The sequence below is a fragment of the Prionailurus bengalensis genome, chromosome D1 (genome assembly GCF_016509475.1).
Source record: "Prionailurus bengalensis isolate Pbe53 chromosome D1, Fcat_Pben_1.1_paternal_pri, whole genome shotgun sequence".
Lineage (NCBI taxonomy): Eukaryota > Metazoa > Chordata > Mammalia > Carnivora > Felidae > Prionailurus > Prionailurus bengalensis.
In genome coordinates this window covers 32,945,386-32,959,113 of record NC_057346.1, presented here as the reverse complement: position 1 = coordinate 32,959,113, position 13,728 = coordinate 32,945,386, and the positions used below count along the sequence as shown (strand labels likewise).

The following is a 13,728-nucleotide window of genomic DNA, read 5'->3' as shown; positions in this document are numbered from 1 at the left end:
ACTTCTGGGCATACATTAAATTGCATTCTAATGGATTTCATTTTAAACAGGAAAAGCATGGGTTCCAAAGTCAGAACTATGTTGAAATTCCATGCTTGCCACCTGTTAACTAGATGATACTTGAACAAACAATTTTCTGAGCTCAGTATTCTAATTTATAAAAGAAAAATACTCATACCCATCCAATAATGATGTTGCAAGAATAGAGATAATATATATAAAATGTCTCTATTATCAGTATTGGTGGATAATATTTACCATGAACATTTACTATTTTGTGCAATTTAGATTTTTCTCATTAGATTCTTAAAACAACTATTGAGAAGTATTATTCTGCTAAAAATAACAATTCAATCACATGCCCTATTGATGGAGAAAGTAGCACCATCTCCAGCTCATAAGCTATATTTTTTATATGTAAAATCCTCTTTATAATGTCTGACTTAACCTGCCTCTTCAGTGCAGTAGGTAGTGTGCATCAGTCTTATATAATGTCTGACTTTAGAAGTTACTAGATAAAATGTTGGCGCTTGGTAGGTATTTAGTGAATGTTATTTCCTCTCATTCCACAAACATCATCTGAGCAACCTCAGATGATTAGTGGGTAAGATAATTAAGCTTGTTTTATTTTGCAACAGTAGAGATAAAATAAATTTTTATTTTCCCACACTTTTTTTAAAGGACTTCAGAATTTCTTGTCTAAGAACATCTGCTCTGCTCTGGCCTAGTGCCAAGCAACTTTAAAGGAAGTAGCATGTGTGTACAACAAACTTGAAGATTAAATACACAAGGTTCTATACTTCAGATGGAGGCAGGAAAAAACAATTTAGGTATAAAATGTCATCAGAGCATTACAGTAGTTTTATTTAAAAATTATTGCTAATATTGCTTCATAAATTGCTTCTTAAGTAATAAAGTCACTGTAAGTATTTTCATCCAGCCACTTTCCACTAATCAGCTCTAAGCCTTTAAGTATTTTATACTGCATCTAACAGAATTATCAACAAGTATGCTTAAGTATTATAGCGTGAAATGGCCCTATAACAGAATTGAAGTTTATTACAATAATCCTTTATGATTAAAAAAGTATATAGCTATACCCTATAATTTTAACTCTGGAGTTGTTTAAGTATTTTAAAGCTAAATATGACACCAAGGGCACTGTTATTATAGAAAAAAAATTCAAATGGCTCATGAAACACTTTATCAAGTGGTACATTGTTACATTACAATTTCTCACTTTTAAATATATGGTTATGAAACTAAGCCAGCAATAATATTGTACATAATTGTTGCTAGAAAGATCCAGGTGTTAAGCAGGATGGGAGCCTAGATGGAGAAGTTGTAGAGAAAACGGACACCATTTTCAACCCAATTAGCCCACTCTGGCTTTTGAATACAGGATAATTGGCTTCTCTGTGGGAAAACTGAAGGTCTTCTACCTTAGTCATGGAAAAATTAAATCACCGTGCATCCCTATTCCTGGTGAAGCAGCAGCATCTAATTCCTTAAGGAGAATATAGGAGAATAATATGGTATGCTATGGGAAAGAGTTGCACAGTATTTATAGGGGTAAAAATGAGCACTATACATATATAGCTTTCTTTTAAATGAAAATTAAATGTTATTTTTACTTTAAGGAGTTGAGTTCACTTTTTTCAGATTAGTGGTAAGAGGAAATAACTCCAAGTTCAATGAGGTCTTAGAAAGATGAATGATTAATTCCTTCATTCATTTGTCAAGTATTTATTGAGAGACAGCTAATGTCTGGGCCTGTTCTAAGGATTAAGAATATACTAGTAAGGGGCACCTGGGTGGCTCAGTTGGTTGAGCATCTGATTCTTTATTTTGGGGTTGTGGGATCCAGCCCCGCATCAGGCTTGGTGCTGAGTGTGGAGTCTGCTTGGGATTTTCTCTCCCTCTCTCTCTCTCTTTCTTTCTGATTCTTTATTTCAGGGTTGTGGGATCCAGCCCCGCATCAGGCTTGGTGCTGAGTGTGGAGTCTGCTTGGGATTCTCTCTCTCTCTCTCTCTCTCTCTCTCTCTCTCTCTCCTTGCCCCTCTCCCCCACTCACATGTGCACTCTCTGTCTCTGTCTCTGTCTCTCTCTCTGTCTCTCTCTCTCTCAAAAAAAAAAAAAAAGAAAAGAAAAGAATATACTAACTAGTGAGCAGAACAACACATGTTCCTGCTGTATAGAGCTTTATAGTCTAGTGGCAGAAACAAACAATAAATAGAATAAATTCATAAAACTTATCATGTTTTAGATAGTGATAACTGCCAAGAAGAAAATAAAGCTAGAGAGATATAAGAAATATCAAGGTAAGAGTGTTGAGATGTTAGATACCTCTGCAGGAAAGGCTGTATTATAAAGGTGTCATTTAGGAAAAGATGTGAAGAAAGTAACGATGCAAACCATGCAGATAACTGAAGGAAAAGTAGTTCAGGCTGGAAGAAGAACAGGGTGTACAAATGCCCTGGGGTAGAAATGCATTCTCTCTGTTCAATAATCAGCAAGGGGGAGGGGCAGTGTACCTAGAGCAGAGTATATAGAGTATATAAGGCAGAAGGTGGTAAGATGCGAGGACAGATCAGTAATGAGGGGCCAGAACATGTAGGGCCATTGTGTATAGTAATAGGTTCTTCGTCTTTTGTTTTTTGAGTCCTTTTTGAACTATTCATACTTTTAATGTTTATTTTTGAGAGAAAGACAGAGACAGAGAGAGACAGAGCATGAGCGGGGAAGGGGCAGAGAGAGAGGGAGACAGAGAATCCCAAGCAGGCTCCAGGCTCTCAGCTGTCAACACAGAGCCTGACGCAAAGCTTGAACTCACAAACCGTGAGATCATGACTGAGCTGAAGTTGAATGCTTAACCTGCTGAGCCACCTGGGCACCCCAGCTGTTTGGTTTTTACCTGGAGTGAAGTGGGAAACCACTGGAGGGTTATAAGCAAAGTTGATGAAATTACCTGGCTAAAGTTTTAGTAGAGTTTCTGGCAGTTTTGAGAGTAAAGAACAAGGATATAAGTAAGGATATCAGTTATAGTAACTCAGGCTATTTCTCATTGTTCCTACCTCTTTGGAATGTAAGATATGTCACTTTTACTGAGATAACTGAAATTCAGAGGTAATGTAACTCTTGAGCTACAAAGGAGTATCAGTGCTGCAAGTAAAGCCACGTTTGATTCCAAGACACTTTACCCCATACCACTCTTCCCCAACACTGGCCTTTCTCACAGTAAATATTCTAAACTTTCATGGCCTATGGAGATACTCAGTTGTGTATCATAGCCTCAAAAACTGTACAAACTTAGACACAAATCATTTATTAACAGTCTGTAATGTTTGTTTCCTTACATCAGGGCCGCTTGGTTTTACATGGATTAAACATTATTGTACATATGATAAGGGAAGTAAAACATTTACAATGAGTGTTTCAGAAATGAAATCCAGTGGGAAAATGGTGAGTTTTCTTTTTTTAAAAAACTGAGTTTATTAGTTAAGTAATGGAAACAAAGCAAAAAAAAAATCACATTTGTTTGCTTTTCTAGTAAACATGTAAACAATTTTTAAAAATCAAAAAGTCAAAAAAAGTCTTCTCAAAGTTCAGTGATCTTGATGACTTGAAAGAGTGGCCAGGATTTTCCTTTATCTTCTCATGGAATGTTTATAAGAGTGGAGTTCAATGTAGGGATCCTTCAGGAGACCACAGAGGTGTCCTCCCATATCCCTGGCAGCAGAGTTGTTTGTAGCTGGCAGCCCAGTAGAGCCTGTTGGTGGCTGGACCAGGCTCAAGGACTCTGCATCTTTCCTCCAGGTGGCCTCTGTGGAGGCTGCCTTTTGCCCCTGCATGCTGCTTCCTCTTCTAAACTGTGTGCTGTTTACTGAAATGCTGGCCAGCAAACTTTCTCAGAAGAATCAATTGATGCCCATTTACCCCAAAAGTAAATTGGTCACTGAATGTCTCGCATGGCTAGTGAACAATATAGAACAAAGTGTACTTTATATAAGGAAGTGCTACTGCTACAGAGTGCAGCACCTTTATTGTGTAGAGGTTACAATCTTTTTGTGAGTTATGGTATGAATATGGCAAGTGACTGGACTTAAGAATTAGATAATTTAAAGCCATATCATCTAAGAATCCTAGAGCTGAGAGTTATCCTAAAGATTATTTAGTCTAGCCTTATTTTGAAAGATTAGAAAATCGAGGTAAGTGACTCACCTGGCTAATTTGTGGTATAGATCATAGCAGAGGTAAATGTTGATCTAACTTAGATATATACTCAAATACATCAGCTGAAACTTATTGTGCTTGGGCATTCAATAGAGTCTAATAATTCAAATGGAGAGACAGAATATAAAGGAGAACATACCAGAGCAAAAGTAACCTTCAGTTCCTGCCATCATGAGAAGTTAAGTGCTGTAATCATGCTAGTTTGTACTTTAAAGGTTTCATAAGAAAAGATGTTGCCTGAAAGCCCACTTATGTGACAGTCAGTGAGCTGTTAACAAGTAGACCAAGCCAAACTTCTGCTAATAAATAAATCTATGATCTTTGTAACCAAAGATAGTAGAATTAACCAGACATTAGGTAAACATTCCCCTTAAGATGACTGGTGTCTCAGGTATATAGAAGAGAATTCTTACAGCTTCAGCTTGTGTTGGATCTTATCCAAACAGTTGTGGTTTCACTAGTAGAACAGCAGTTGGTTATCGGCAGAGCAGTCATGTGTTGTGTATGAAAGCCATACATTTATAGCAAGCAAATACTAGAAATGTATTATTTTGGTAGCTCTCCTGAGACTTTGAACCAATTATCATTTAATACTATAAGACTTTAATACACACACACACACACACACACACACACACACACACACGTGCACACATACTTGCTCACATGTGTGCCCCCTCCCACACACACACACAGATAAACAATACTAATCTCTTAGCAACCTTGGGCATTTGATTCAGAGCAACAGTGTTGTATCCTGACAAGCATTCTGTATATCTAATTGTGACATTAAGGTAACTGTGATATAACACCTTCTGTAAATCTGAAGTTCTAAACAATGTACATTGTAGAGCTATTTAACATAAGTTTAAGTATTTAAGACCACTAGACAAGCATGCCACAAAATTATTAAAGTAATATGAGTATATGTGATTAATTTATTAAAAAACAGTTTGTATTATAATTGAGCAGTTAACATTAGGCAAAAAGTCTGTATTCAGAGGACAGGATGTGATTATGACCTTTATATATAACCTTTAAGTTAACTTTTTTTTAAATTAACATTTTAATGGAAGCAACCTTAGATGGCATATTTAATATTTTTCAGTTGCCCTTGTCATCACGTCAATAATGTGTTCCTCGTCTTGTTTCAGAATGGCCTTGTTACTGGTTCACCAGAAATGTTTAAATTGAAATCTTGTATCCGACGGAAGACAGATTCAATTGACAAACGATTCTGCTTTGACATAGAAGTAGTTGAAAGGTTTGAGGTTTTATTTTTACTTTATATTTTTAATATGCTAAATTATTTGTTTCTGTGTTTAGATATAAGTATGAAACAGTATACAGGTACTTGTTTTTTCAGTCTTTAAAAACAGTATGCATATTTATTTCATTCTTTTATGTATTTATTCAACAAATATATATTGCATGAGGCATTCAATAAATAAATCAGACACAGAATGCTAGCAAAAAGCAACATCACTCAAAGAAGAATTTGGGAAATCAACATAAATGACTACATTAAGGGATTTGTGGTGGACTTGAGTTCTCGTTACTATGAATGATCCTGACAACATTGTTCACCATGCCTGGGTAAGCCTTTTTGTGGACTTTTGAAGCCTGGTAGCCTTGCTTCCAAGGAATAATAAGACAGAGCTGGGAATGGCATTAGTTTCCTTCAGCCAGTGAAATTCAGTGCCTCCTCTGGGCAGAGCACCGTTCTGGACGTTGGGACATTGGGAGAGACATAAATGTTGCACATGTGAGTTTATAGTCTAATGGGGATATTTAGCTCTACTTTTTTTTTCCTTGTATCAATACAAGAAGAACAGAAACTAAATATGGACAGATATACTTCTTTCTCTCTATTCTATTCCACAATCTATTTCTCTTCCCCTGCATTACTACCATACTTTTCTGAATACTGTAGCTTTGTGTGAATGCACTGTTTAAAATGCTTATTCTATATACTCTTATAAACTATAGTTTACATATATGTCGCTTATAACTACTGAGTAGGGCAAGGCCCCCATTTTTTATGCTTCTTTAAATAGTGGCGCCTGGGTGGCTCAATTGGTTGGGCAACCGACTTCAGCTCAGGTCAGGATCTCACAGTTTGTCAGTTCAAGAGCCGCGTCGGGCTCTGTGCTGACAGCTTGGAGCCTGGGGCCTGCTTTGGATTCTGTGTCTCCCCCTCTCTCTGCCCCTCCCCTGCTTACTCTCTGTGTCTCTCTGTCTCTCAATAATAAATAAACGTTAAATTTTTTTTAATTGTATTAAATATTTTGGCCCTGTGGTTTTGCATTTTATGAATCTGCTTATTAAGTTTCCCTTTGTCTCCACAAAAATCCTTTGGGGTTTTTGATTTGGAGTAGCATTGAAGTTATTAATTAATTGATGGACAGTTGAACTCTTTTTGAATATTTTACATATTTTTTTAGATTTATTCTTGAGTCTCTTCATTTTATTGCAATTTTGAATAGAATTCATTAGTTTATATTTTTTTCCTAATGTTTGAGGCTCATGGATAGAAAGGCTATTAATCTTTTTAATATATCAATCTATACCCAGCATAGTTGTTGAGCTCCTTATTGGTTTTAATAGTTTGTGGTAGGAACTTCTGTATTTTCTATGTACACAAATACAAAAATGCTAGTGATTTTTCTTTATTTCAGCAGCACTTTTTGATTCTGTAACCCTGAGGCACATTGTTAAATTCTGCTTTAGTTTGCTCATCTGTAAGGATAAGGATAATAAGTAGTCACCTCAAAGGGTTCCTATGAGGATAAAATGAGATAAGAAAGGTAACATTTACAACATAGTGCCTGGCACATAATAAACAGCCAACGAATATTGATTATTATTTTATTATTTCTGTTTATACTGGCTTAGATTTTCTAAGACCAAGTGATCACGATCTTCACATACATTTTTCTTTTTCCTGTCATTCCAATGATCTATTTTCCTGTTTACACAAGGCATAATATGCCTTCGTCACAGTTTTAAGTCATACTGGTTTTTAATCATACAATATTTAAATGAAATTTCCTCCTCAATGTATCTCTTCACAGAGCCCTTTAATTTCCTGTTCAAATTTATTTTCTGGATAATTTGCAGTTAACTAGATCAATTTTACTATTTCTGGATTTCCTGTCTTTTTCTGTCTTATATTGCTTTCCTCCTTCCCTTTTCTTACTCTTTCTCTCTTGAAGTGTGTATGTATCCTCAAGTAACTATTTCAGAATGGGTACATGGGAAAAATTGTTTTTAAATGAATTAATTTTATTTTTTTTTATTTTTTATTTTTTTAATTTTTTTTTTACAATGTTTATTCATTTTTGGGACAGAGAGAGACAGAGCATGAATGCGGGAGGGGGCAGAGAGAGAGGGAGACACAGAATCGGAAACAGGCTCCAGGCTCTGAGCCATCAGCCCAGAGCCTGACGCGGGGCTCGAACTCCCGGACCGCGAGATCGTGACCTGGCTGAAGTCGGACGCTTAACCGACTGTGCCACCCAGGCGCCCCTAAATGAATTAATTTTAATATTGTGATCATGATATAAACACTTTGGTTTTAATGTCTTCTTAATAATTAACTAGGTATGGTATGAAACTTTTCATATTACTATATTCTCATTGAAATTATTTTTAGTGACTAGATTGTACCACATTGGGGTCATAATCTTAATCATTCTAATATTGGAGAATGTTTAGGTGGTTCTGGACTTTGGTGAATGCTTTTTGGCCATTTCAGAGGAAAGAGTTTGAAACTAGCCTCCTTCAGGCAGTCATACCTAAACCAGTGATTTTACTACCTGCAGCCATTAGAATTAAACGTGTGTGTGTGTGTGTGTGTGTGTGTGTGTGTGTCCTCATAGTAATTTTTCTAAAAGGAACCATAAGTCTTTTTCTTTTCATTTTTTAAATTCTTTTTTTCTTCTCTTTTCTTTTTTTCCTCTCTTTTCATTTTTTTCTTTCCTGCTTTTTCTTAAAATTTTACCTTTACTTTTAAAACCACAAAAAAATAATAAATGGGTGAAGACATAACAGAAATAAATTAAATATATAAAACATTTGTTTTTAATAGGCATGGAATCATCACATTACAGGCATTCTCAGAAGCTAATCGGAAACTCTGGCTCGAAGCCATGGATGGGAAAGAACCAGTAAGAATTTTGATTTTATTGTTCTAGGGGCACCTGGGTGGCTCAGTTGATTAAGTGTCTGACTTCAGCTTAGCTCACAGTTCATGGGTTTGAGCCCTGTGTTGGGCTCTGTGCTGACAGCTCAGAGCCTAGAGACTGCTTCGGATTCTTTGTCTGCCTCTCTGTCCCTCCCCTGCTCCTGCTCTGTTTCTCAAATAAATAAATAAATAAATAAATAAATAAATAAATAAATAATGTTAAAAATGTTAATTTTTTTTTTTTTTAGATTTTATCGTTCTAATTACAAAGTATATCCGGATTTTTTGTCTGTAGTATATTTGAAAATATTAATACAGCAAATCAGAGGAGTAGAGACTCTAACTGTTTTTCTGGTATTGTCTCACTGGTACATAACACCAACTTTCTAATTTGTTTCTCAGGATAACTTCCAGGACTAATTTAAAATCCTAAAATTACTTTTTAACAAATTACTTACCATGAACTTGGCTGTACTGATTTGATTATTTTATTCAGTTAATAATAAAGTCCTCACTCTTTGCAAGGCCTGTGTTAGGCTTTATGATCAGTGTGATGAGCAAAGGTTTAGGGTAAGAACTAATCCTGTGGTCTATATCATTGTTTAAAAATCTCATTTGGGGGAGGGGAAGGAAAAAAAAAAGGTTAGGGAGGGAGGGAGCCAAAACATAAGAGACTCTTAAAAACTGAGAACAAACTGAGGGTTTATGGGGGATGGGAGATGGGTACTGAGGAGGGCACCTGCTGGGATGAGCGCTGGGTGTTGTATAGAAAACAATTTGACAATAAATTTCATATTTAAAAAAAGTCTCATTTGGTAAAACTGCCTTGTGGCTTGACATTTTCCCTCCCATCCATATCTTCACTGTTTTAATAGTTATTTTGATGTGGCCATGATAATTTACTTAAAATTATTAGGGAGGCTGATGTAAAAAGGAATAAATCATCGATCACTGTCTGTTTTCTTTATGAAGAACACCACATTGGATGGTTGGAGGTATGAGCACACAGAGAAAATAGGAGGCCCTGCCCTATCCATTGAAAACTATCCTTTAGTTGGCAAATAATTTGTGAACAACCTTGGTGCAGAGTACCTGTGCAACAACAGAACTATATAAAGTGTGGACCCTAGGCTTTGAGGCCATCCCTCAAACTGTTACCAATCCACAATAAAATGAGTGCAGAAAGTATGATTTAGCATCTGGAAAATTTTATAGCAATTAGAAGTAGTCATTTTACACCTATTGAGTTTAATAATAAAAATTTTGGACTCTGCGCCTATTCTTTATAGTGTTTATTATGTTTTAATTTTATTATAACTTACAAAAGTATCAGCCAATTACAGATTAAAACGTAAAACAAAAGGACTTGACTCTTTGCCACTAATAGTTGAGAGGTAAGCTGTGACCTAAAACAAATTTAGAAGACAATGTGATAGCTCAAGTACAAGTTAAGGTTGTACATGTTGAGAACAAAACGCTAAGGAGATAATTTGAGGAAGCAGCAATCTGGTAAAATCTGTCATGAAATCCTTCCTGAAGAAGGAATACATACTATGCATCATGTTGGGTAATAGAATGAGATATATAAATCAAATGGAAAGCGCTAGAACTTTGCCCAGGGCTGGATAGCCATGATGGAAAGGCTTGGGAAGCAAGGTTGGTTGATAGGGTAGGGAAATGGCTGTATGGACATACTAGTTGTAAGATCTTGAAATCAAGATACTCATTTTGTGTATCATTGTACCAATATCGCCCTGTTTCTGTGCTGGGTCATTAACTGATCAGACTTCCTTTGTTTTTCAGATTTACACCCTGCCTGCCATTATTAGCAAGAAAGAAGAAAGTAAGTCACTTTAATAATTATTTAAAATTTTATCATAGTTTTTTTTTTCTTTTTTATCACAAAAGTATTATGTGATATTAAGAGTTAATTCTGGGAAAATAATAGAAACATATCATAAGTCTGATGGTGAAGCAAATTTAAAACTTTCATTCAGAGAAGTTTCTCAAGTCAAAGGCATTAAACTACTGGTGTTTTATTTTTTTTTTTAATTTTTTTTTTCCAACGTTTATTTATTTTTGGGACAGAGAGACAGAGCATGAACCGGGGAAGGGCAGAGAGAGAGGGAGACACAGAATCAGAAACAGGCTCCAGTCTCTGAGCCATCAGCCCAGAGCCTGACGCGGGGCTCAAACTCACAGACCGCGAGATCATGACCTGAGCTGAAGTCGGACGCTTAACTGACTGCGCCACCCAGGCGCCCCTAAATTACTGGTGTTTTAGTAACCAAAATTAGTTTTTACTTATTTGGTGTTTATTTACTTATAGGTGTGTACCTTGCTTTATCCCAGGAAGAGATTTGAAGCAGTTGATATTTAGTTGATTTTTAAAATATTTTTAATGGCAGTGAGGGCTTCTTTATTTTAGTTTCTCTGTGCCATTGACAAGACTAAAGACATGAATACTTTGTACCCAAGAGTGTGATGTTATAAGACATTGTCCATAACACATGGGATATATAGGAAAACCTGTTTTCTCAATGTAGAATTGCTGAGTCCTGAGTAGCAAAACATTCTTATTAAACACATTTTATGTGTTTTTCCATAACATTCTCAATCCTCCTTAATCATCTGCTACCTTCTTTCCACCTTTTACCCTTGGTTATTTTAGAATATTTTCATATGTACCTTATGTAGTCATATTATTTGACATTTAAAATTAGTCTGTATATTTATTTCTAAGGTTATGTATACATCTTCTAAAGCAATTTCAAGTTTTATTTAACTCAATTGACTTTCTTTCATGATGTCTAAATTTATTTTTAAAACAGGCTAATTTTTAAATTGCTAATAAAATGCACCTGAGAAAGGAGTAAAAATAAAAACTGGGAAAGCATTCATTTGAAAATCATAAATATTAAGTGTATGAAAAAACCTATTACTTTAAATGAATGAAATGCTTCCTAGTGATTAATTTCAGAAATTATCAAAAGAAAAAGCATGATTTAAAATACCCCTGGGATGCCTGAGTGGCTCAGTTGGTTAAGTGTCCGACTCTTGATTTTGGCTCAGGTCATGATCTCAGGGTTGTGAGATCGAGTCTCACGTCAAGCACCATGCTAAATGTGGAGCCTGCTTAAGATTCTCTCTCTCCCTCTGTCTCTACCTCTCTCTCTGTCTCTCTCAAAAAAAAGATAGTCCTAATGTTAGAGACTTGGAAAATTATTTCTGGTTTTTACTCTTGCATTTCTTTATTGCAAATCAAGGAAAGTGATTAGTATAAAATCTTCCATTGCCCGCTTACATCTAATCACAGAAATATTAACCAACAGATAAGTACCAAATGTTCATTCTAAATAGTTACCTAAAGAGCAATATGTTGTATAATTTGCATTTGAGTAGAGTTTGAAATGTGTTTTCTAATACTGGTTTCATTTTTCATATACTGGTTTCTTTCAAAAGAAAGATAGTTCTTTTAGATTCAAATGAACTACTCAAGGATGAATTTTTGGAAAAAACTGAACCTATATATGGTATTGAATAAAGCTCTAAATAGGGACGTGGTCAAGTCAGTGAGAATATATTTGAACAGTAATGCATTTCTGGAAACTAGGGTTTGTAAAATAATTAGAAAATTTGAATAAGTAGGTTGTCACATGTACTTATGCTGTTATGAAACGGCATCATGCTTCTTCAGTGCCTTAAAGACTTTTCCAGAAATCTACTTTCTTGTAGCCTTAGCCACCTGAAACATCACTATGCCATCATTTATAATTGTAAAATGTTTTTGTTTTGTTTTGTTTTGTTTTTTTCGGAAAAATAGCTATCCTACAGTCCATGTGTTTGTGTCATTTCTCACATTTTGCTTTTGGTATAGTGTTTTAGTATCCGACTTATTAGTTCTCTGAGCAACTTGTGACAGAACCTTGTAGACTTCTTCATAGTACTTAACACAGGCCTTCCATGAGATGTGTGCTCAGCACACATTTGCTTTTACTGTTGCTCTGAGTACCAGTAGGCTTTTATTGCCCAAGGGAAGATTTTGATGATAGAAAAGAATATTATAATTATGTTTGCTTCATTAGTATGTAGTGCTCAAAGTTATAAATCTTAACCCTAGTTTCAAGTTTTATTTTTATTATTTTATCTTAAGCTGTATTTTTTTTCTTTCAGCCTATTTTTAATCAATGTACAGATCTTATTTTATGTATAAATACCCTAATTTTTAAAAATGTTTTCATTTTGTTTTTATAACTTTGATAGAATTCCCCCATTTATACATTTAATAAGTGAAGCTTTTTTAGACATACAAATTATAATTACAAAACTAGTAAATTTTATTCACCCAAATGCAGCACCCTAATAAAACAAGTTTGTGATTCTGGTTAATATAATCTTTCTAAACCTGTGGTATCTTCTGTAATCTAATAAATTGACTTATAAATGCTGAAATTAATATCCCTTTAACTGTTCTAAACATTCTAAATAAATCACACACAAAATTACGTAGTGATTTCAAGAGGTCTTACTATGTGGACATAAAGTCAGCTTATCCAAAATCATCCTTGTTTCTGATTGTTTGTCCACATTCTTGGAGATTCAGATTTTCTCACCCAAAGAGAATCACTATTCTATTGAAAAGACAAGACAATGGCATGTACCATCAATAAAAAGAAACTCTGGCTAATGGAGGACAGGATTAAATGTACCTTCTAGAAATAAGCTCCCTGCAGCTGAGGGGTAGACATTTTGGTATTGACAACTTAGGTGAACAAGGTTTTCTAAACATTCCTCAACCCAACATGCAATGGAGTCCCTTTCCCTGAAATGACCAGCCTCTCAGACAAGTTGAGAGGCTTTCCTGGTCCTCAGAATTTAACATTTTTGCATGTAATTTTTAATGTTTTACTACATCAAGGTCTAAAATGTATTAATGGAACTTTGAATCTCTGCTCAGACTGTAATCTTACCTCTTATCTCTTTTATCATGTGTCTTATCAATATACCACTATTTTACTAGTGATTTAACAACTTATAGGATATACGTTAACACTTAATAGTATTCTAGATTCAAGCATATGGTCCTTTTTAACCTGAAAGAAGTGTCATGTTTTCTTCCTAGCAACATGTCCAGAATTTTACCTGTTTCAGTTTAAAATTATATTCCAGTGGTGGTGAAGTTCTCAGACCTCTTTTTTAAATCTTGAATTAATCAAGCAACCTCATCATATTGGGAGTTCAGAGCAGCTTTTATCTTTATGTTCACCTCTTCTACCATTTTTCTAGATATCATCCTGTTTTTTTGAGAT

General features: G+C 35.0%; 1 protein-coding gene across 1 annotated transcript in view; it reads left to right on the top strand.

Annotated features, from left to right (window-relative positions):
- ARHGAP42 (Rho GTPase activating protein 42) overlaps window positions 1-13,728 on the top strand; it is a 338,134-nt gene that overhangs the window by 266,466 nt on the left and 57,940 nt on the right. The window contains exons 9-12 of the mRNA XM_043579877.1: window positions 3,362-3,462; window positions 5,388-5,497; window positions 8,324-8,402; window positions 10,223-10,262. Coding sequence (XP_043435812.1) covers window positions 3,362-3,462; window positions 5,388-5,497; window positions 8,324-8,402; window positions 10,223-10,262 — 330 coding nt within the window. The remainder of the gene's footprint in view (window positions 1-3,361; window positions 3,463-5,387; window positions 5,498-8,323; window positions 8,403-10,222; window positions 10,263-13,728) is intronic.